Source organism: Nomascus leucogenys, chromosome 4, assembly GCF_006542625.1.
Source record: "Nomascus leucogenys isolate Asia chromosome 4, Asia_NLE_v1, whole genome shotgun sequence".
Lineage (NCBI taxonomy): Eukaryota > Metazoa > Chordata > Mammalia > Primates > Hylobatidae > Nomascus > Nomascus leucogenys.
Window position 1 is genome coordinate 71,464,075 of NC_044384.1, and position 22,629 is coordinate 71,486,703.

The 22,629-nt window shown below is 47.0% G+C and overlaps 2 protein-coding genes across 4 annotated transcripts in view; one reads left to right on the top strand and one right to left on the bottom strand.

The window, feature by feature from the left end:
* The first annotated feature begins 304 nt into the window (after positions 1 to 304).
* On the top strand, positions 305 to 22,066 carry TUBB6 (tubulin beta 6 class V). Of its 3 annotated transcripts, none has more exons than XM_030810786.1 (4): positions 305 to 588; positions 926 to 1,034; positions 3,174 to 3,284; positions 21,386 to 22,066. In XM_030810786.1, the coding sequence occupies exons 1-4, from the start codon at positions 532 to 534 to the stop codon at positions 21,421 to 21,423; spliced, it is 315 nt and encodes a 104-aa protein (XP_030666646.1). In that variant the 5' UTR covers positions 305 to 531; the 3' UTR covers positions 21,424 to 22,066. The 3 variants fall into 3 exon arrangements, with proteins under 3 accessions (XP_030666646.1, XP_030666645.1, XP_030666647.1); XM_030810785.1 differs by lacking the exon at positions 21,386 to 22,066 and adding an exon at positions 17,263 to 18,770; XM_030810787.1 differs by lacking the exons at positions 305 to 588; positions 926 to 1,034; positions 3,174 to 3,284; positions 21,386 to 22,066 and adding exons at positions 12,868 to 12,949; positions 17,263 to 18,770.
* Positions 21,180 to 22,629, bottom strand: part of AFG3L2 (AFG3 like matrix AAA peptidase subunit 2) — a 48,687-nt gene continuing 47,237 nt past the window's right edge. Inside the window, exon 17 of the mRNA XM_030810784.1 lies at positions 21,180 to 22,023. Coding sequence (XP_030666644.1) covers positions 21,805 to 22,023 — 219 coding nt within the window. The 3' untranslated portion in view covers positions 21,180 to 21,804. The remainder of the gene's footprint in view (positions 22,024 to 22,629) is intronic.

Sequence of the window (22,629 nt, forward strand, 5' to 3'; positions counted from 1 at the left end):
CCCTAAGAATGTGTGCCTGGGGTGCGACAGGGGGTGGGGGGTAGGGGGCAGAGACCCTGAAAAGCTCCACTGCCGCGCCCCAGGGCCGTCTCCCGGCTGGACTGGACTCGGCGCGGGCAGCTGCAAGGCTCCCGGGCGCGGCGCTGGGACCCAGCGGGCCACGTCGGCTCCGCTGCCCCGACGCCCAGGACCGACTCGCGTCTCCCTCGGGCGGGGCACCACAAGGGGCAGCAAAACGGTGGTGGGGGCGGGCGCCGCGCTCCTTCCCGTCTCCTCCCCGCCACCTCCGGGCCCGTCCTTTTCCGCCCGGCTCCCGGCAAAAGTCCCCCGACTGGCGCCCGCGCGTCCTCCCTCGGCTCTGCAGGCCGGGCCGCGGCGTCGAGCGGGGGCGGCGGGGCGGGGCCCGCAGCCATTGGCGAGCGGCGGGGCGAGGGCGGGGGCGCGGAGGGTCGGCCCCGGGACGCACGCAGCCGGCCCGCAGTTGCAGCCGTCGTCCGCAGAGCCAGTGCCCAGCGCATAGCCGCGCCCGCCATGAGGGAGATCGTGCACATCCAGGCGGGCCAGTGCGGGAACCAGATTGGCACCAAGGTGGGCCTGGCGCGGTGCGGGGCTTCCCCGCGGGTGGGCTGCCGGAGGTCCCCGGGTCTCCTGGCGCGACCCCCGCCAGGGCGCGCACCCGCTGTGCGCCCGTGGGTCCTCGGAGCCCGGTGGGGACCCGCGCGGGCCGCAGGGAGGGAGCGCCCAGGGCGTGGCCGGCCGGGGACCCTCTACTCCTCGCTCCCCACCCCCATCCCAACTGGGAGCGGCTGCCGGCGGCTCAGGCGCGCCTGGAATTCGGCAGCCGGGGCGCCTGGGGTGGGCGCGGGTGGCGGCGTCCCGGGCTCTGGGTTCTGAGCGTCTGTCTCCCCGCCTTGCCCTGCCCAAGTTTTGGGAAGTGATCAGCGATGAGCACGGCATCGACCCGGCCGGAGGCTACGTGGGAGACTCGGCGCTGCAGCTGGAGAGAATCAACGTCTACTACAATGAGTCATCGTGTGAGTAGCAAGGCCGCCGCGCCCTGCCCGGCCGGGACCCGCGTGGACGCTCGGGCGCCGCCTCTGCGCGCGGCGAGTTTGCTTCGGGAAAAGTTATCTCGGGGTGTAGCAGCATGCCCGGCCACTCCCTTCGCTCCTCCGGGGCGGGAAATCCGCCGTCAGTTTATTCAAACAGCTGGATTCGGCCTATCCTGAGGGTCTGAGCGCTTGAACGGGACCACCCGTTAGCGTTGTGAAATCAGCGTAGCGGTTCCTGTTCAGCCTTCTCTGTCTAGCCGGGCGCGGTGGCTCAAGCCTCTAATCCCAGCGCTTTGGGAGGCGGAGACTGGAGGATCATTTGGGCCCAGGAGTTCAGGACCAGCTTGGGCAGCATAGGAGACCACCCCCCCCGCCCCCCTCCCGCCCCGATCTCTACAACAATTTTAAAATTAGCCGGGTGCCCCTGTAGTACCAGTTAACTGAGGGCTTGAGCCCAGGAGGTCGAGGCTGCAGTGAGCTGTGATCGCGCCACTGCGCTCCAGCCTGGGTGATAGAGCGAGACCCTGTTAGAATAAATTAGAGCGTTTCTCAAGGATCCTTGGGAAAAACAAAGCTCCCCCCCCCGCCCCACCCCCACCCAGTTTAAAACGTATCTCTTATTGGGGATTCTTGGCTAAAAATTTGAGAAACGTTCTCTTAAGTGACTTTTCTGGTCCCTTGCAGACCTCTAAAAAGACTTTAACCTCCCTGGAAGTTGAAACTGCAGGCAGTTCTGAGCAGCTAGTGGGGTTTTATTAATTTACGCAGCAATGACAAAAGGCTGGGAACATCAAGGCATGGAAGATGAAATTTCTAGAGGACACTAAGGACAGTTCCAGTATACACTGCACTTCATGTTAATCCCTCGCCCAGCTTGGGTACATCCATTTTCGATCTGGGCGTGTGCACTGCAGGACAGGAGTTGAAGAGCAGGTCCTATTTGGAATCATATTAACCGTGTCCTCACTGGGAACAAGTTCTAGCCCAATTGGCATGAAAATTCCACACAAGAACACTCTGACTCAAAATGAGAGTGACTCTGGGGAAACAGAGCCAGTGGAGTGCTCCCGGTAACAAGGTTCTCAGACTGCACATGGGCACATACATGTATGTGTATGCATGGGGGAGGTGTCACAAAGCAGAGAATTTCATCGAAACCTGGCAATTTGCTGTAATACATAGTTTATTTCCATGGAGCTAAAGTTGTAAAACTTCCTAACAGGAAAGAGGTGTCAGGGTGAGCTGGAAAATACAGTAGGCAGGAAGTCAGGGGACCTGATTTCTCATCCTGCCTCTTCCTGGAACCTCCTCTGCCAGGTCATGCCTGGACTCGTTCTTCATTCCAGTGTTAAGATTCTGGGATTTTTTTTCTTTCTTTTTTTTTAAGAGACAGGGTCTTGGCCGGGCACGGTGGCTCACCCCTGTAATCCCAGCACTTTGGGAGGCCGAGGTGGGCAGATCACAAGGTCAGGAGATCGAGACCATCCTGGCTAACACAGTGAAACCCCATCTCTGCTGAAAATACAAAAAAAATTAGCCAGGCGTGGTGGCGGGCACCTGTGGTCCCAGCTACTCAGGAGGCTGAGGCAGGAGAATGGCGTGAACCCGGGAGGCGGAGCTTGCAGTGAGCCGAGATCACACCACTGCATTCCAGCCTGGGCAACAGAGTGAGACTCCGTCTCAAAAAAAATGCCACTGTACCATAACCATGTGGCATAACCATGGCTCACTGCAGTCTTGACCTCCTGGGTTCAGATGATCCTGCCACCTCAGCTTCCAGAGTAGCTAGGACTAGAGGTGCACACCACCACACTTAGCTAATTTTTTTGGTTTTTTGTTTGTTTGTTTTTAGAAACAGGGTTTTGCTCTGTTGCCCAGGCTGGTCTTGAACTCCTGGGCTCAAGCGATCTGCCCACCTTGGCCTCCCAGTGTGCTGAGATTACAGGGATGAGCCAGTGTGCCCAGCCAATTCTGTGATTCTAAGAAAGTTCCTGTACCCTTTCTGAAAAGACCCTGGTTGACCCATTCCAGGCAGCTAGAAGTGGTGGGACTTGAAAGGAGGAAGTCAGTTACTTTAGAAACCTGAAAGTAACTGTTGTGGGTGGTTCTTTTCTCCTCCAGCTCAGAAATACGTGCCCAGGGCCGCCCTGGTGGACTTAGAGCCAGGCACCATGGACAGCGTGCGGTCCGGGCCTTTTGGGCAGCTTTTCCGGCCTGACAACTTCATCTTTGGTAGGTTCCATCTTTCTCTCTTCTTCTTCTTCTTTTTTTTTTAAATCAAATAGTTTATATGCCAGATTTAAAGCATCACGTGTCATAGAAAAAGTGTGAATGGAAATCAATGGTTCCCAGCCCCACCCCTCCCATCCCTAGCTGGGTTCATCACAAGGAACAGTTTTTTTAAAATCTTGACTTTTTTGGTGGGAAGGAACCTCTATATCTCTAAATGAAATTCTTCTACTGGTAGTTCTTGATTAAAAAACAAAAACCAGGCCAGGCGCGGTGGCTCATGCCTGTAATCCCACCACTTTGGGAGGCCAAGATGGGCGGATCACGAGGTCAGGAGATCGAGACCATCCTGGCTGACACGGTGAAACCTTGTCTCTACTAAAAATACAAAAAATTAGCCGGGCATGGTGGCACATGCCTGTAGTCCCAGCTACTCGGCAGGCTGAGGTAGGAGAATCGCTGGAACCCGGGAAGTAGAGGTTGCAGTGAGCTGAGATTGCACTACTGCACTCCAACCTGGGTGACAGAGCGAGACTCCATCTCAAAAATAGCAAAAAAACAAAAAAACAAAAACCAAGAAACAATTTTAGACATTAGCTTCTTTCTCCCCATCATTATAAAGTTATTTTGCCATTTGTTTTTGGTTCCTGTATTGGTTTTATCAGAATTAGGTAAATCCTTTTTTTCTTGCTTCTTCCACCTAAAAAATGATGGTAAAACCTATCTTTCTGCAGACTTCTAAATAAAATTATATAAAATTAAATGAAGTGGTACCATTAGTGTTATCAAGTAGAACCTACAGGATAGGTGGCAGATTTGGAAGTTTCCCACCTATTTTAATGTTAGAGACCACATATCTGTTTACATTATTGCTAAAAAAAAAAAAAATTCCTCACTTAATCCAACATATTTCCAATACCTGTGAAAGGCAGTGTCTTCCAAGAAAATGTGAAGAATTTGAAGACTGATTCTGGCTTAAAAGCACTATGGTGTACGAATCAAATACATCACGAAAAATCTACATTCCAACCCCTTTCTCAAAAGGCACCAGGAAGAGATAGTTTAATTGAGGGTAACAGACAATCCCATTATCCAAACCATTCCAGAGAGAAAATGATGGAAAACTCCCCAACATTTCCTATGAGGCTAGGTAGCTTCTACTAGAACATACAAGTGAAAGCTGTATATCAAACTTATTTAAAAATATAGATGCAAAAATCCAAAGTAAAATACTTAGAATATCAAATGCAGTTGTGTTTTTTAAAAAATATATTAATAGCACACTGTGACCAAGTAAGACTGAGAGGCAGATAGTGTAATGGTTAGGAGTCTGGCTGTGCTGCCATACTCCCTGGGTTTAAATTTTGGCCCTTCCACTCACTATGTGGCCTTAGACTTATTTAACTTACTTGTGACTTAATTTCCTCATCACAAGTGGGACTGTCTACCTCTTAGTGAGATGTAAGGATTAAATAAACACTTAGAATGTCTAGTACAAAATAAGTGTTTGAGAAATACTAGCAACATCCCAGGAACGCAAGGATGGTTCAACATTAAGAAGTCTACTAATAGATTAAAGACAACATCTTAATAGATGCCCCAGAAAAGTGGGGTTTTTTTTCTGACTCCCAGCAGGAAACAATTTTTTAAAAAATTAGCCACTGCTCCTGAGGCCAGGAGTAGTGGCTAATGCCTGTAATCCCAGCACTTTGGGAGGCCGAGGCGGGCGGATCCCCTGAGGTCGGGAGTTTGAGACCAGCCTGACCAACATGGAGAAACCCCATCTCTACTAAAAATACAAAATTAGCCCAGTGTGGTGGCACATGCCTGTAATCCCAGCTACTTGGGAGGCAGGATAATCACTTGAACCCGGGAGGCGGAGGTTGTGGTGAACCAAGATCGTGCCATTGCACTCCAGCCTGGGCAACAAGCGTGAAACTCTATCTCAAAAAAAAAAAAAAGATAAAGTTTTGCATGTGTTCCTGATTTGTGGAGGACAAAAAAACTTCTATGTAAGCTGGAAGTAGAAAGAAACTTCCTTTATTTACAGATTATCTACCAGAAACCCATAGCAACATTATACTCCCTGGTGAAACATTAGAAGCATTCCCAGCAGAATTAGGTATAAGAAACAGATGTCCATTGTCTCTACAATTATTCCATGTTCTGAACGCTTTAGCCAGTGCACAAAAACCAGAGAAAGAAAAGATGCAAATCATGTAAAGGAAAAGACAAGTGTTATTTGTTGATGAAATTATTCTCTTGGAGTTTCCAGATAGGCTATCAGCTGAAAAATGACTAGCACTTACAAGACTTCAGTAAGGGAGCCAGACACAAGATAAAATATTCAGAAATTAATAGTTTTGCTATCAGGTTACCAATCTTTCTGATTTGCCTGCAACTAGGAGGAGGTGTTCCCCAGGACACTAGACTTTGAGTGCTAAAACTGCCAGGGTACCAGGCAAACTGGAACAGATGAATCACATTAAAAGCAATAATCACTGGGGAACACATCCTATTCACAATTGTAATAAAAGCTATAAATGCCTGGGGACAAAATTTACTACTAACTAGAGGCAAGAGGGAATTAAAACAAAATATTATTCTCCCACCAGATTGGCCAGTATTTTAGAAGCTGCTAAGACCTAGTGTTGGTGAAGGTGTTTGGGAAAATAACAGCTGTTCAGAGAACTACTTAGTAGATTGAGCAAATCAATAATTTCCATCCAAGAGTTCCAGTTCAAGGAATCTGTTCTGCAGAAATGCTCACACATAGAGATTGCAGATTGGCCTCCAGAAGAGCTGAATCCATTTGCATGCCCACGGTGGGGTGTCTGAGAGCTCCCCTTGCCCGGTGTCATCCTTGTCAATTCGGAGGGACTGCTCTCTGAGTACTGTAATAAAGACCTGACTTGGATAACATTAATATTCTGTATTGTGAAAAAGGAAAAAGGACGACCCTACTTTATACAGATCAGCATTGAATAACTCACTTACTAAGTAGATATAGACTCAGCAGCCACAGCTTCTTTCTGGACCACATTCCCAGGTCACAGAGTTAATGTAGCCAGGAAGAAAGAGCACCACACCGGGAGAGGGAAACTGAGCAGCTGACCCTAGCTCTGTGCCCGTTGGCAGCATCAGTTCCCTTCTCTGGGTGTCTTCACTTTACTATCTGAAATGAAGGACCCCCCCAAGCATCTTGGGGCCACAGACCCCTGTAAGAATCTGCGAGAAGAAATGGCCCTGTCCCCCCACCTTCTTGTAGAATTCTGCCCAGTCTTCTCCTTGAGGTTCAGTGGATTTTTGGTGAGAATCTGAGCGAGCGGACAGCTAAGATTTCTTGAGTCTGAATTACAGTTGGCTGAGTCTACCGTAGTCTCAGTAAGCTTTACCAGACACAATTCATGTTATTTCCAACTAATACACCTTTTAGAAATCACACCTCTTCTTTGATAGGCACTGTGTGCACATGGTGCGCAGCTGGAAAGGCCATGCAGTGAAAACCCACCTCCCTCGCTGCCTGCCTCCCTCGCAGGAGTCCTTCCTGAGATCGGATAACAGTTACAAGCACATCTGTAAATTTTTATAGAAAAAGAAGATCTTAAAGTTTTACTTATGTAAAATATATACCTTCTTCAAAGAAGGATATGAAACAACAGTAAAAGACAGGCATAAATGTAGCAGTTTACAACACAGAGTCAACTGTGAGCTCAGCTGTGGCTGAGAATTAATTTTAGCTCTGGGTTTCTGGCAACTAAATCCAAAAAAGGAGGCACAGCAGGTGACACAGCTGACATTGTCTCATAAAAGGGAATATATCCTTTTAATATATTTAAAAGGGAGCTCTCCCCACCATCCTGGGTGATTTGTATTTATTTTTAATTTGTACTTTGCTTTGCTTTTTAAACTTTGCTTTTTTTCAGCAAAAACTAATATAACCACATTCTTAAAAGTTTAAAACTAGAGTTAAAAAAAATTCTGTATGCTCATCATCTTAGTGTAATTATTATCAGCACTGAGGTATTTTTTTCACCTTTGTTTCTTTCTTTTTGCTGACTTTCATTATTGTAATCATGGTATCATTTATATCTTTTTCCATTGAACATTATATTATAAACCATATTTCACATTTAGTTTCTAAAATCCATAATTTTTAATAGCTCCATAATGTGTAATTCTTTATGCAACTTTATAATGGCCAATAATCAGGAAGCTGTTTCTTTCCAACTTTTTGCTCTTAAAAGGAATATTGAACATCTTGATTTACTTAAATTTGTCTGTTTCTGATTTTGATTTCAGAATAGATTCTCAAAAAGCAAAATTACTGGGTCAAAGAGTGAAGAGATTTAAGCCCTTTTTACACACTTCCAATTGGATTAATGCCACCAGCAGTGTCTGAGAGCATAGTTTTTGCTGCACTTTTGCCTGAAATTAAACTTTTCAAAGAAACGTAGCAACTGAATGCTTATTTTATGACAGACTCAGGGCTTTAAGAACTACTTTATAGGAAATGTAAGAACAGCTCTGAATTTAGCCCTTCTCTTCTACGCTGACGTAAATTGTCAGTGTAAAACAGAGAAACCTGCACACATATCACACCAGGACTCACACAGACGAGCCAGAAGGCAGGACATTAAAATGCAACTCAGCGCACGCTACACTGTTCCCCAGGGGAAGGGTGGTTAGCCGAAACTCATGCCACACCCATTACTGCTTTTTGAGATAAAATAGGAAAAAAGTATATAATTCTACATAGTTGAGTATGTTCATACTCACACTTGTTACACAGGGCTTCATGTACCAGTGGCTGGTTTTATTTCTTAAATGGGTGGTAGGTGTGCAGAGATTCATATTATTTTTCATATGCTTTTGCATGCCTTAACTCTGTCAAAAGAAAGATGTCAGTTGTCTCAAAGGTGTGGTCACGGAAAAGGCAGCTTTCATGGAGAAGGTTTTCAGCAGGTCTTGGCTGTCTGGCCCCGGCCAGTCTGCCCCAGGCCTGGCAGCAACTGAGGGACCCAACCCAGTCTGGATGGGCGCCCCGAGGAGGCCTCGCCCACCAGCAGTCAACGCAGTGCAGCCAGGACCTGGCCAGGTCTCAAGAGAGAGTCAAAGCCATGAACTGATCTTTATGAAATGAGTGCACTACAAACTATTGAAGTGGTGAGAAGCTAGTTTCTCATAGCTGCCACTTTAGCAATTGTGAGTTTTCTTTGGTTTATTTGAATTGAACATCGGGAGAGTGTAAGGTCTTTCTAGCTGTTGACAAATAGGAACACGAAGATTAAGACAAATTAAGACAGACCTATGGTGCCCATTTAGTTATCTAATTGTCCCTGTAAGCCTTCAAAAATGTTAGAAATGACCCTTGGCACATAAAAACTGTCCCCGAAATTGCTTCTTGCATCTTTGCTTCGTCTGACATGCAACCCTATTTTTGATTCAGAATGTTTTAAGTTTTCAACAGGTTGTACTGACATGATATGTCTTTTATAGGAATTTTAGCAAGTTGACACCATTTTGAGTTAAGAATTGTGACTTGTTTAAATGAATATGCTTATTTGTTAAAATAGCATATTATGGAGAATGGAGAAGTATCCAGAATGTATAAACATTCTATATTGTTTAGCTAAATAGTTTTTAAGTCATTCTCCAGTAAAAGAGGTAGAATTGTCTGTGAACTGGAGATGATCCATCCTCACTGGCTTTATACCATATTGTTTCAGTTAGAGTTGGTAAATTACAATAAACCAGTGTCATTCCATTTCCAAATAGAGTTTGAAATGATTTAGGAAACACTCACTTACATTAGTAGTGTATACCTTTAAAAGTGAAAGTTACCTGTAATTCCAGCACTTTGGGAGGCACAGACGGGCAGATCATCTGAGGTCAGGAGTTCGAAACCAGCCTGGCCAACATGGTGAAACCCTGTCTCTACTGAAAATACAAAAATTAGCCAGGCGTGGTGCGCGCCTGTATTCCCAGCTACTCGGGAGGCTGAGGCAGGAGAATCACTGGAACCTGAGAGGCGGAGGTTGCAGTGAGCCGAGATTAAGCCATTGCACTGCAGCCTGGGTGATGGAGCGAGATCCTGTCAAAAAAAAAAACAAAAAACTTCCCGGTTGGGCAGTGGCTAATGCCTATAATCCCAACACTTTGGGAGGCTGAGGCAAGTAGATCACTGGAGCCCAGGAGTTGAAGGTCAGCCTGGGCAACATAGTGAGACCCTCTGTACAAAAAGTTTTTTTTTAATTAGCTTGGCGTGGTGGTGTGCACCTGGGGTCCCAGCTATTCAGGAGGCTGAGGTGGGAGGATCACTTGAGCTAAGAAGGTTGAAGCTGAGGCTGCAGTGAGCAGTGTTTGCGCCATTGCACTCCAGCCTGGGCGACAGAGCAAGACCCTGTCTCAAAAAAAAGAAAAGAAAAACTTTTCTGTAATGAATTGCTGGTTGCATAGCAGTCATACATACTCTATTGTTGGAAAGTTTTGTGGGAAAAGAATGAAGCACCAGAAAGGTAAACGTTCTTCCAGCCTCTTTCTGTATTTCTAACTTTTTCTTCCAGATTCAGGGCTAGAAGAGGGGGCAGGAGTGCACAGACCCTTGACACTTACTCCATCACCCAGTGTGAGCTGGAAACCAGAGAGGGGACTCAGAGAAAACCCTGGGGACCTGTTGTAGCCCCACTGCCAAAGCTTAGAGTTGGCAGCCTCCTGCAGTCTGGAGTCACTGACTAACATCACACCGTATCAGTACAGAAGATGTTCAGTTCACGACTCCCAAGTATTTAACTGGAACATCTGTTGCTATGAGACAGTGGCAAAATATTTTTCAGAAGTCACCAGCTTCCTACTTACATCAAGAGCACAGAAAACTTCATGGCTATTCATGCTATAAATATTGAGGAAGCTGGGTAAATGGTGTGAGCTGCAGAGGGAGTCAAGTTCAGCATCTCCGTCCACTTACAGCTAACTCAGGTCTGACTGATTGGGGTTCTATGTTTGCCAAAAGCCACCTATTTTCAGTTGTTGGTTTCTGCTATTTTAATGAAATAGGTCCCAGGTTGCCCTGGGTATTTCCTGTGTAAAATGTGACAGTTCTAGCACCGAGTGTGGACCAGCCCCGAGCTTGTTTGTCCCAATGCCTATGTTGTAGTCTTGCCAGGTGCTGCCTGCTAGGTTGGGTGGGGAAGGGGTGGAGAGAAGTTGGTGGGGGCTTAGGAAGGACAGTGATCATTTTCTCGCCTACTAAGAGAAGGCAGTCAGCTAGGTTTCACTGTGCAACACAGCTGGGCAGGAAGAAGAGAATCCCCTGTTCGTAAGAGAACAGTCACATACTAGATGCTGTCTACGGCTTGTGAAAAACACAAGGAAATGGCCACCTGAGAGTACTAAAGTGGCCAGGCCCATGGGGTGTGCTGCAAGCACACAGCAGGCATCTGCCTAGCCTGGCCCCTCTGCAGAGCCACAGGGCCTGCCATGCCAGTGGCACTGGGCTTTGCACTGCCAAATGGGGCAAAGACAATAGGAGAGAAAGGCTGAGCTGACTTCTCAGTGGGACTGAGACGGAGATCTAGGGAGGCTGATGCTGCAGACAAGTGCAAGGACCCACTGTGGTCAGTTTCAGCTGGCCAGTTCTGCTCTCTGGAAACTTCAGTGTTCAATATTTAAATATGTGGTTTTGTTTGTTTGTTTGAGATGGGGTCTCGCCCTGTCACCCAGGCTGGAGTGCAGTGGTGTGATCATAGCTCACTGTAGCCTCAAACTCCTGGGCTCAAGCAATCCTCCCACTTCACCCTCCTGTGCTAGGATTACAGGCGTGAGCTACCATAGCTGGCCTTAAAAAAAAAAAAGTGTTTAATGTTTTCATGTCAAAGTTAAAACAAACTGCTTGTACATGGTTTTTTCAAACAGTACACATAGATTGTGTATACAGTGCAGAAAGGGAAAGCCCTCATCCTTTCTACTGGTGGCCCCTGAGGTTTTATTCCCTAGGGGGATAACTGAGTGTGTAGACAGTTGGGCTGTGTCCTGCTGACATTTTTCCTTTTTTTTTTTCCTTTTTTTTTTTTGAGATGGAGTTTTGCTCTTGTTGCCCAGGCTGGAGTGCAGTGGCGCAATCTCGGCTCACTGCAACCTCCACTTCCTGGGTTCAAGCAATTCTCCTGCCTCAGCCTCTGGAGTAGCTGGGATTACAGGCGCCCGCCACCACACCCAGCTAATTTTTTGTATTTTTAGTAGAGATGGGGTTTCCCTATATTGGCCAGGCTGGTCTCGAACTCCTGGCCTCAGGTGATCCACCTGTCTCGGCCTCCCAAAAGTACTGGGATTACAGGCGTGAGCCACCACGCCCAGCCCTACTGACATTTTTCTGTGTCCATGTGCACCTAGGCGAGCACACAGAGCTGATTTTGTTTGGGGAAAATGGGATCCTGCTACACACACCATTTTGCAGCCTTTTGAGAAATTCATTAATGTATCTCAGACATCCTCCATGACAGTCACAGTGCCTACCATTGTATATGTCATCATTTAGTAATTTCCCACTTACTGATGACATTTTAAAATTTTTCATTAAAGAAGAGCTGGGCTCAGGGGTTCACACCTGCAATCCCAGCACTTTGGGAGGCCAAGACAGGATGATCACTTGAGTTCAAAAGTTTAAGACCAACATGGACAACATAAGGAGACCCTCTCTACAAATTTTTTTTTTTTTTGAGATGGAGTCTCGCTCTGTCGCCCAGGCTGGAGTGCAGTGGCGCAATCTCGGCTCACTGCAAGCTCCGCCTCCCGGGTTCACGCCATTCTCCTGCCTCAGCCTCCGGAGTAGCTGGGACTACAGGCGCCCACCACCACGCCAGGCTAATTTTTTTTGTATTTTTAGTAGAGACGGGGTTTCACCATGTTAGCCAGGATGGTCTCAATCTCCTGACCTCGTAATCTACCCGCCTCAGCCTCCCAAAGTGCTGAGATTACAAGCGTGAGCCACCGTGCCCAGCCAACAAAATGTTTTTTTAATTGTCCCAGCTACTCAGGAGGCTGAGGCAGGAGGATCCCTTGAGCCCAGGAGTTGGAGGCTGCAGTGGCTATGATTGCACCACTGCACTCCAGCCTGGGTAGCAGTGGAAGACCCCATTTCTAAAATAATAATAATAATAAATTCCTTTTTTATACTTTAATCTTCACTTGATTATCATAAAATACATGTTTTAGTTAAAATGTCATAAAGCTAGAACTGAACTCCCTTAGGACCCCATCCTTCAAAGACAACCTGTGCTTTCTTAATTGCATTATAAATGTTTTAATAAAGTAATGTTTTTTTTTTTTTTTCATTTTGCTAGCTAGCTAGGTAAAACATTTTCATGGTTTAGGACTTAAAAGGAACAAAAGGGTATATAGTGAAAAGTTGATCTCCTTCCTACCCCAAACTAGTGTTAAGATTCTTGAATGTCCTTTCAAGTATGTTCAGGCAGACACATATATTCACACACATACAATGGAGCCAACTGTATACACTGTTCAGTACCTTAGTGTCCCTCCCTGGCTCCCCAGCAACGTATTTTGAAGATCTTTCCATTTCACAACTATGGCTGCCTCATTCTTGTTGATAGCTGATAGTATCCTCTGCAGAGATACCGCCATGGATTTAACCAGTCTTCAGTTAATAGGTATTTGGGTTGTTCCCCTTTTTATTATTATAAACTGTTCCTCAGTAAACATTTGTATATATGTCATTTTGCACATGTATGGGTCTGTCTAGAAAAACTTACAGAAGTGTAATTGCTGTGTCTAGGGGGATAATTTTGATAGCTGTAGCTCAGCTGTTCTAGAGGCCACTGCCCTTGCTATCTCAGCAGCTCCCATGGGAAGTGGCCTTCCCCAAACCCTCACCAGTGCAACTCAGGTGTTTGGATCTCTGTCAGTTTCATAGCGGAAAATAGAATCTCTTGTTTTAATTTGTGTTTCCCTTATGAGAAGGGTTTAGCATTATTTCCAGTACCTAAGCTATTGGAATTTCCTTTCCGGTGAGCTGTATATTTATAGCCTTTGCCTGTTTTCCTAATGGCTGTTGTTTTTCTTTCTGATTTGAGGACTTCTTTAGATATTTAAGGAGGGTATCCTTTATATGTGATATGAGTTATTAACAGTCCAGTACATTTTAACATTAAGTTCAATACACTTAATGAAGAATCACAGAATTTGTTTTTTCTTGCACTGAACACCTACAGTGTTTAGCACTGATAAATGCTTCATCCCTTCTCCCCCAAGAGTAGGGCCACTGTGTAAGGCTCTACTTGCTATGTACTGCAGAATCCAGGGGTGCCATCAGTAGGCCTCATTGTGAGCAGGCCCGTGTCCCAAATTGCATAGGAGCCCCTTGTCCACTAATTAAAGATCGACAAGTGAAAGGCAGCTTGCTTACCCAATGTAGCACTTGGCAGCTCTCAGAGGCAGCCTTGGTGGTTTCACTGCTTCATAGCTCAGTGCCCCCAGGGTGTGTGCAGCATCAGGGATGGACCTGCCCACGTGAGAGCAGAGAAGCTGGTCTTTGGGCAGTGGTTGTGAATTGTTGCCACCAGCCGTGTGTAGACAAAAGTCAAGTTGGAGTAAGTGGGGAGAGGTCTGTATAATGCAATGCAAGTTTTTATGACTTGAATTAGTTAAATCTGCAGCCCAAAATTTCATGAAAATAAATATTTAAAACATTTTATTAAAAATTAAATTGACAAAGTCATATTAGAAATTACTATTTCAAGTAATTTCTATATACTGAAATAAATTGCCTTAAAGTGAAAGAGTGAGAGTGTATTTAGTAAGTCTTGGTTAAGCCTTTTTGGTTTACATTCAGAAACAGGAAAAGAATGACTGATGTAAAATGGCATGACCTGCAAGTTAGGTCGTTTCCAATTCTGCTTTCTTCAACGTTGAGTTGTTGGCCCGTTGTGGTGGCTCACGCCTGTAATCCCAGCACTTTGGGAGGCCGAGGTGGGCGTATCACTTGAGGTCAGGAGTTCAAGACCAGCCTGGCCAACGTGGTGAAACCCTCTCTCTACTAAAAAATACAAAAAATTAGCTGGGCGTGGTTGTAGCACCTGTAATCCCAGCTTCTCGGGAGGCTGAAGCAGAATTGCTTGAACCCGGGAGGCGGAGGTTGCAGTGAGACGATACCGTGCCACTGCACTTTAGCCTGGGCGACAGAGCGAGACCCCACCTCAAAATAAATAAACAAACAAAATTGAGTTGTTAAGTGACAGATGATTGAAAATACTTTTTTTTTTTTTTTTTTTTTGAGACAGGGTCTTGCTCTGTCACCCAGGCTGGAGTGCAGTAGCACAATCTTGGCTCACTGCAACCTCCATCTTCTATGCTTAAGTGATCCTCCCACCTCAGCCTCCCGAGTAGCTGGGACTACAGGCATGCACTACCAGACCCAGCTAATTTTTGTATTTTTAGTAGAGATGGGGTTTTGCCATGTTGCCCAGGCTTGAAAATACTTTTTGATAATAGTGCACTATTTGATTTTTGGGATGTAACTCTGAAGACAATCAAAGAACTGAATGACATTGTAGAACATAATTCATTCCCATTTACATATATCTGTAGACAAGATTTCTCATATATGTAAAAATTAAGAGGAGTAGAATTGATCCCAAGCCTTGGCCCTTTCTGGCAGTATTTAATGTTCACCCTTGGATAAATGAACTAATAGGAAAAAATAGATAGATAGATAGATAGATAGATAACATTAACACTTTGTAATTACAGGTAAATTAAAAAGAATCAACTTCAACTGCTTGGAATTATTTCTGATTTTTAAATATATTCTATCAATACATTTAACAGAAGAGTTTTTTAAAGTGACTATATTGTTTCCAGAAATTAAAATTATATCATATGCAACTATTTGATTTATGAAAAATAATAGATGTTAACTTTAAAATGAATGAGAGGTATCTAGTATCTAGTTTTTTCAAATGTTCATTAGCCAAGTGTAGTGGCATGTGCCTGTAGTTCCTGCTACTCAAGAGGTTGAAGTGGGAGAATCACTTAAGCCCAGGAGTTCAAGGCTGCAGTCAGCTAGGGTGGTGCCAGTGTATGCCACCCTGGGTGACAGAGTGAGACCTTGTCTCTAAATAAATAAATACAAATGTTCACAGCAGTGTATGAAAGCTATTGCATTATATGAAACTTGTAGTGCCCAGAAAACTAAAAACAAAAATTAGTTCCTCCCACTCCTATGTGCATCTGTTCATATGGACATACAAACCTGTGTAATTTTTTACAGCTGGGGAAAAAATGCTTCTGCTAGTGAAATAATCCATTTTAAAATGAGATAAAATGAAAAATAGGATTTTAAATTTAAGAGCCAATCTTTCAGATTCAAATTTTTTTAGGTAAAGTAAGGTATACATAAGCCTCTCTGGCAAAAATGCACCATTATGCGGCCAGCCTGGTGGCTCACGCCTGTAATCCCAGCACTTTGGGAGGCCGAGATGGGTGGATCATGAGGTCAGGAGATCGAGACCATCCTGGCGAACATGGTGAAACCCTGTCTCTACTAAAAAATACAAAAAATTAGCCAGGCGTGGTGGCTGGCGCCTGTAGTCACAGCTACTGGGGAGGCTGAGGCAGGAGAATGGCGTGAACCCGGGAGGCGGAGCTTGCAGTGAGCGGAGATCGCACCACTGCACCTCCAGCCTGGGCGACAGAGCAAGACTCCGTCTCAAAAAAAAAAGCACCATTATGCAGAAAACAGACTAGGTCTCTTGTTACTTGAACTCTGCATAAAATACAGAAACCTTTCAGACATATTAAGCTCCTTTTCTCAACTGGCCTGGAAACAATTTGAGGGCAGGAATTACTTCCTGTGCTTAGTATTTAATTATAGGGGCAGAATAAATAATTGGTTCTGCAAACATTTTGCAACAGTAATTCTGGATGATGAATGAGGGGCTCCATTAACATGAAAAAGTGTCAGTTTTAAAAATAAAATACTTAGGCCGGGCACGGTGGCTCACACCTGTAATCCCAGCACTTTGGGAAGCCGAGGCGGGCAGATCACAAGGTCAGGAGTTCGAGACCATCCTGGCTAACAAGGTGAAACCCCCGTCTCTACTAAAAATACAAAAACATTAGCTGGGCGTGGTGGTGGGCGCCTGTAGTCCCAGCTACACGGGAGGCTGAGGCAGGAGAATAGCGTGAACCCATGAGGCAGAGCTTGCAATGAGCCGAGATCGCGCCACTGCACTCCAGCCTGGGCGACAGTGTGAGACTCTGTCTCCAAAAAAAAAAAAGAAAAGAAAAGAAAAGAAAATACTTATACATAGTACAAGGTTCCAAAAGCCCAAAGGAGAGAACTTTTTTTTTTTTTTTGAGATGTAGTCGCACTCTGACGCCCAAGCTGGAGTGCAGTGGCACCATCTCAGCTCACTAGAACCTCCACCTCCCAGGTCCCAGGTTCAAGCAATTCTCCTGCCTCGGCCTCCCAAGTAGCTGGGACTACAGGCTCCCCACCACCACGCCCGGCTAATTTTTGTATTTTCAGTAGAGATGGGGTTTCCCCATGTTGCCCAGGCTGGTCTCTAACTCCAGACTTCAAGTGATGCACCCGCCTCGGCCTTCCAAAGTGCTGGGATTACAGGCATGAGCCACGGCGCCCGACCAATAACTTATTTTTTTAATGTATACCTTTTGTTCCCTTTGAATTCTACCATGTGCAAGAATTATCTATTTAACATGGAACAACCAGGTCAAAATGTATATACATCTTTAAAATTGACCAGTAGCTACTTTGACTTGCCTAAAAACGTTACCAGTGCATCTGCTCAGCTGCACTGTTGGTGGGTGCCTGTTTCCCCGGCCCCTCCCTTTGGCTAACAGCACATCATGGAATCACTTCACACCCTCCTTGTCGGTGACCAAGCATGGTGATGGCGCAGCCCTTTCCTGTTTAAACGGCACGGGACTCTCTTTGTTGCAGGCCAGACGGGCGCAGGGAACAACTGGGCGAAGGGGCACTACACGGAGGGCGCAGAGCTGGTGGACGCAGTGCTGGACGTGGTGCGGAAGGAGTGCGAGCACTGCGACTGCCTGCAGGGCTTCCAGCTCACACACTCGCTGGGCGGCGGCACGGGCTCGGGCATGGGCACGCTGCTCATCAGCAAGATCCGTGAGGAGTTCCCGGACCGCATCATGAACACCTTCAGCGTCATGCCCTCGCCCAAGGTGTCGGACACGGTGGTGGAGCCCTACAATGCCACGCTGTCGGTACACCAGCTGGTGGAGAATACAGACGAGACCTACTGCATCGACAACGAGGCGCTCTACGACATCTGCTTCCGCACCTTGAAGCTGACAACGCCCACCTACGGGGACCTCAACCACCTGGTGTCCGCCACCATGAGTGGGGTCACCACCTCGCTGCGCTTCCCGGGCCAGCTCAATGCTGACCTGCGCAAGCTGGCGGTGAACATGGTGCCCTTCCCGCGCCTGCACTTCTTCATGCCTGGCTTCGCGCCGCTCACCAGCCGCGGCAGCCAGCAGTACCGGGCCCTGACCGTGCCCGAGCTCACCCAGCAGATGTTCGATGCCAGGAACATGATGGCCGCCTGCGACCCGCGCCATGGCCGCTACCTGACCGTGGCCACCGTGTTCCGCGGGCCCATGTCCATGAAGGAGGTGGACGAGCAGATGCTGGCCATCCAGAGTAAGAACAGCAGCTACTTCGTGGAGTGGATCCCCAACAACGTGAAGGTGGCCGTGTGCGACATCCCGCCCCGCGGCCTGAAGATGGCCTCCACCTTCATCGGCAACAGCACGGCCATCCAGGAGCTGTTCAAGCGCATCTCCGAGCAGTTCTCAGCCATGTTCCGGCGCAAGGCCTTCCTGCACTGGTTCACGGGTGAGGGCATGGATGAGATGGAGTTCACCGAGGCCGAGAGCAATATGAACGACCTGGTATCCGAGTACCAGCAGTACCAGGATGCCACCGCGAATGACGGGGAGGAAGCTTTTGAGGATGAGGAAGAGGAGATCGATGGATAGCCGGAATAGAGCCGCCCCAGCTCAGATCCTACAACACGCAAATTCCTTCTTGAACCCTGGTGCCTCCTACCCCATGGCCCTGAATGGTGCACTGGTCTAATTGTGTTGGTGTCGGCCCCTCACAAATGCAGCCAAGTCATGTAATTAGTCATCTGAAACAAAGACTAAAACAGCAGAGAATTGCGGGTTCTACCCAGTCAGAAGATCACACCATGGAGACTTTCTACTAGAGGACTTGAAAGAGAACTGAGGGGCCACAAAATAAACTTCACCTTCCATTAAGTGTTCAAGCATGTCGGCGAATTAGCAGGGAGTTAGAAACAGTCTTTTTCATCCTTTGTGATGAAGCCTGAAGTGCCATGTTGCCTTATATGAATATGCAGTATGGGACTTTGAAATAATTGATTCATAATAAAATACTAAACGTGTGTCTTCATCTCTCTAGCCATGTGCATAAATGACATAAGTTACTTTGTATGGTTACAGTGGCTACTTGGGTCACTGGTCTCTCCCTGGGATGAACTCCTCCCCACTTCAGTTCACAAAAACAAGAGGAAAGGGCTCTTCTTTAAATGGAGGCTTTAAGGGGAGCAGCCAAAACTGTTGCTAGCTGGAAGGCAATGCAGTACAAACAAAAGCCCCTCTTCCATCCGCAGCCACCTTTTAGACTCCCACAGAATCTTGCATTTTCCCAAGTCAGGTCCTGGGCTAGGGTTCCCCAACCTTGTAGCCAAAGGAGCCACAGGAAAGGCCTTTTGGCCTCCAGACAAAGCCAGGGGTGCTGGGTGGGAGCTGGGGTGCCAACAGCCAGCCCTGCATGGAAAGGATGGGCCCTTTTCTGTTGTGACCCATCACACTTGATGGCTTCTACCACCGGCCACACCTTTGGAGTTTCCAAAGATAAGCTCCACGAGGCATGCACGGTAGCCCCGCTAGTGCCTGGTACAGACCTCACTGTTCACAATATTTTTGCTTTACTTCTTCCTGCCCTCTTGAAGCTGTGAACGTGGGACTTGCTCTAGCCATAAGAATGAGCATAGCGTGTCACCCCCGAGTGGAAGCGTCATGTGCCGGTGCCAGCCCTCCTGCTCTGCCTCCCATGTTCCCATGTGGGCAGCCCCCCCCCCCCAATCCCTCCTGTCCACCCGTCCAGGTTCCTGAGTAACCATCCTGGGCAGAGCCCACTCTGACCTGTGTTGGACAGGGAATGAGAGACAGACAAAGCTTTGTCATTCAGGACCACTGAGGGTTAGGGTTCCCCACAGTACAACCACAACACCACCCTTGGTCTGTGATCCCAGGCCTTACATTGACTAGCTGTATTTATTTTGTGTTAAGCCCCAACCTTGGGCAGATGGAAAGTTCATCACTAAACACAGCAGCATGGCTTGAGGTGATCACAGATCTTTTTGTAGAAATCTGAACTATTCTGAGACCACAGTAAAAATAAATCTTACCAGCTCACCACCCACATCTGTCCTGAAAACATGTTCCATGTGACCATGGAGAGGAAAGATCCATGCGTGAGCAGGCCCCACATGACGGTGGCACAGGTAGCCATGGCTCCTCCTAGCACAGAGGGCCACTTGCACAGGTTGAGCAGCGGCTCTAGGCCACACTGGCAGCCGTCCAGGGCCCAGAGCTTAAGGTGGCTCACCTCACCAGAAACATGGGTGTCATAGGTGCTGTCTGGCTTTGTCACTCTCACTATATCAAGCCTGATTCACAGTGGGCCCCACTCTCGTTCCCCGGGAGGCCTCACAGCCAAGGCCTGTGAGAGGGCAGCCCACGCTGGCTCCACGCCTTGCAGTGGTTGGGTAAAGAGTAGAGAGCGTCTCCTAATTGTCTACTGCCTGTATGGTAAAAAGCACACCCAGCACCCTCACAGCTGTGTGAGCCTCAGCCTGGAAACAATGCTTCATTGGGCACCTCCCAAAAACACCCTATGAGGAAAGGAAGTGGCCAGTGTGGCAATGCCTGCAGGTGCAAAGGTCAAGCAGGGGGCACCTGTTCTTCTGGCATGCTGAGCTTGGAGTCAACAGCTGCTTCCACGGCCTGCCAGGGGACAGGTGGGTATCTCAGGCTGCTGGGAAGTAGCCATGGGTGGAGCATGCATGGCCTTGGGCCATGGCAGGGATGCCACTAGATTGTGTTAATTCTAAAGCCACTGTTCCGACAACATCAACACCACACAAGGCAAGCTGGAATAATGCTAAAACAGACTGCTAAAAATGTAAATAGTTAAAAATGCCAGTGTCTCCCCCATGTCCAAATAACAGCAATTGATATAAGACTTAGCAAATCTTCCTCATGCCATCTTTTTTAAGGAATTTTGATACAGGTTTGCAACACTACAGACTCACTTTTCTGGAAGCACATAACCAGTAACTCCCTTCTAATAGACAATAGGAGCAGCTTAGCAGTCAGACCACTCCTGAGATGTCCCCAGAGAGCCAGGGCCCAGGGGACTCCAGCTTAGTTCCACTGTTCCTTCTCTAAAATCCAGGTGACGGCTCAGGTCAGCCTGCCAGGCCCGCTATGGTTACACGTTAACTTCTAGACCCAGGAGGTGTGGCCAACATCTGGCCATGACTGGCCTCTTGAGGACCTGCACTGGGGTGGTTATCATGGATTCAGGCCATGACTAACCCCTCAGGACCCATGTACTTTATATCCAGAGCTCAGTGCATCTTTACAGGACATGTAACTCTGGAAGGTTCCAACCTCCTGTGGGAGCTGATGAGAACCAGTGAGGCTGAGATTTTGAAGGATTCTCCTCTAAAAAGCAAGAAAATTTAATTTCTTGCCATTATGTTTTCTAAAAATATCCAGAGCATAAATAGGGACCCTTTGTGTGTTCAGAAAAAAAAGTACAGTGTTGACATTTTATTTTTTATGTAAAGAAGCCATATTTACATAATACATTCATATTTTTAAGTATGTTACAGCTCCTGTAGAAAACCATTCCATTAAGACAGCAACAAGTGATCTGGATTCAATCTTTAAAATATTAAGTCAAATTAAAATGTTCTTATCAGGACTCCAATTTAATTTCACAGCCCATCTGCACAGGGGAACTGAGGAGAAACAGGAATGAAGAGTGGGCGACAAAGAGAAAGCATCCCTTCCCACACGCCAAGAGTCCAGTGCAACGATCCCTGCCACACGGTCAGCCGACCCCACTTGGTGCCACAGGGTCCAGCCTCGGCCACTCTGGGCTCAACCTTTCCAGCAAGTCTGGGAGCCCAATGAGGCTGTGGGACAGTGTGCATTTCCCTCAAGGCCTCCGGAAAGTCACCTGCCACCCACTGTGACCTCCGAGGCTGAAAGGACTAAGGACTCCTTTCCCCATCATTTCAGCTGGGCCAGTGACTGGCTAAAATCAGCACAGCGTTCCCATTCTTCTGAAAGCCACAGCTGAAATAATGCACCAGCTGAAACCACAGTGGACAGACTGAGATGGCCTCCCTCTGGGCCTCTAGTTGGCAACTTTCTCACCCGGGGGCTCATCTTTCTCCTTTTCCCGCTCCTTGTTCCAGTCCTTAAGGCCTTCTGGAAGTGAGGTGTCCTCATCCAAGCTGCCAGTGCCTTCCACAAATTCTTCATAGGTAGATTTTTCCGCAAATGGTCTGGGGCCCAAAAGTTCAACCATATCATTCTTATCTAATACTTCTTTTTCTAACAACAGAAGAGCAACCTGAAATATGAACAATTTTCATTAAATACAGTTACTCAGCAAAGTCTATTCAGAAATATTAATTTTTTATTTACAGGTGACTCCATTCCAAAAAAGGATTTAAGACCAATGAAAAAGATGTCTCATACATAAGGTTACACAGTTTTAGAGTAAGATGTGCAAAATATCAAAGCAACCAATGTCCATCTGTAAGGGACACATTTCCATACTAGACATATTTCCATACATCTGCACAATAAATGCTGACCATCTATAATAAGGAGGAAGCTGGTCGGGCGCGGGAGCTCACGCCTGTAATCCTAGCACTTTGGGAGGCCGAGGCGGGTGGATCACAAGGTCAAGACCATCCTGGCCAACATGGTGAAACCCTGTCTCTACTAAAAATACAAAAAAATAGCTGGGCATGGTGGTGTGCGCCTGTAGTCCCAGCTACTTGGAAGGCTGAGGCAGGAGGATCACTTGAACCCGGGAGGTGGAGGTTGCAGTGAGCCAAGATTGTGCCACTGCACTCCAGCCTGGGTGACACAGTGAGACTCCTTCTCAAAAAAAAAAAAAAAAAAAAAAAAAAAAAAAAAAAAAAAAAAAAAAAGCAGGAGGCTGTGTATG

Bases quoted from the DNA above. Each gene is read 5' to 3' on its own strand.
- TUBB6 (XM_030810785.1), top strand. From the start codon at position 532: ATGAGGGAGATCGTGCACATCCAGGCGGGCCAGTGCGGGAACCAGATT. The intron at 589-925 runs GTGGGCCTGGCG...GCCCTGCCCAAG, and splicing joins GGAACCAGATTGGCACCAAG to TTTTGGGAAGTGATCAGCGA. The intron at 3,285-17,262 runs GTAGGTTCCATC...TCTTTGTTGCAG, and splicing joins GCCTGACAACTTCATCTTTG to GCCAGACGGGCGCAGGGAAC.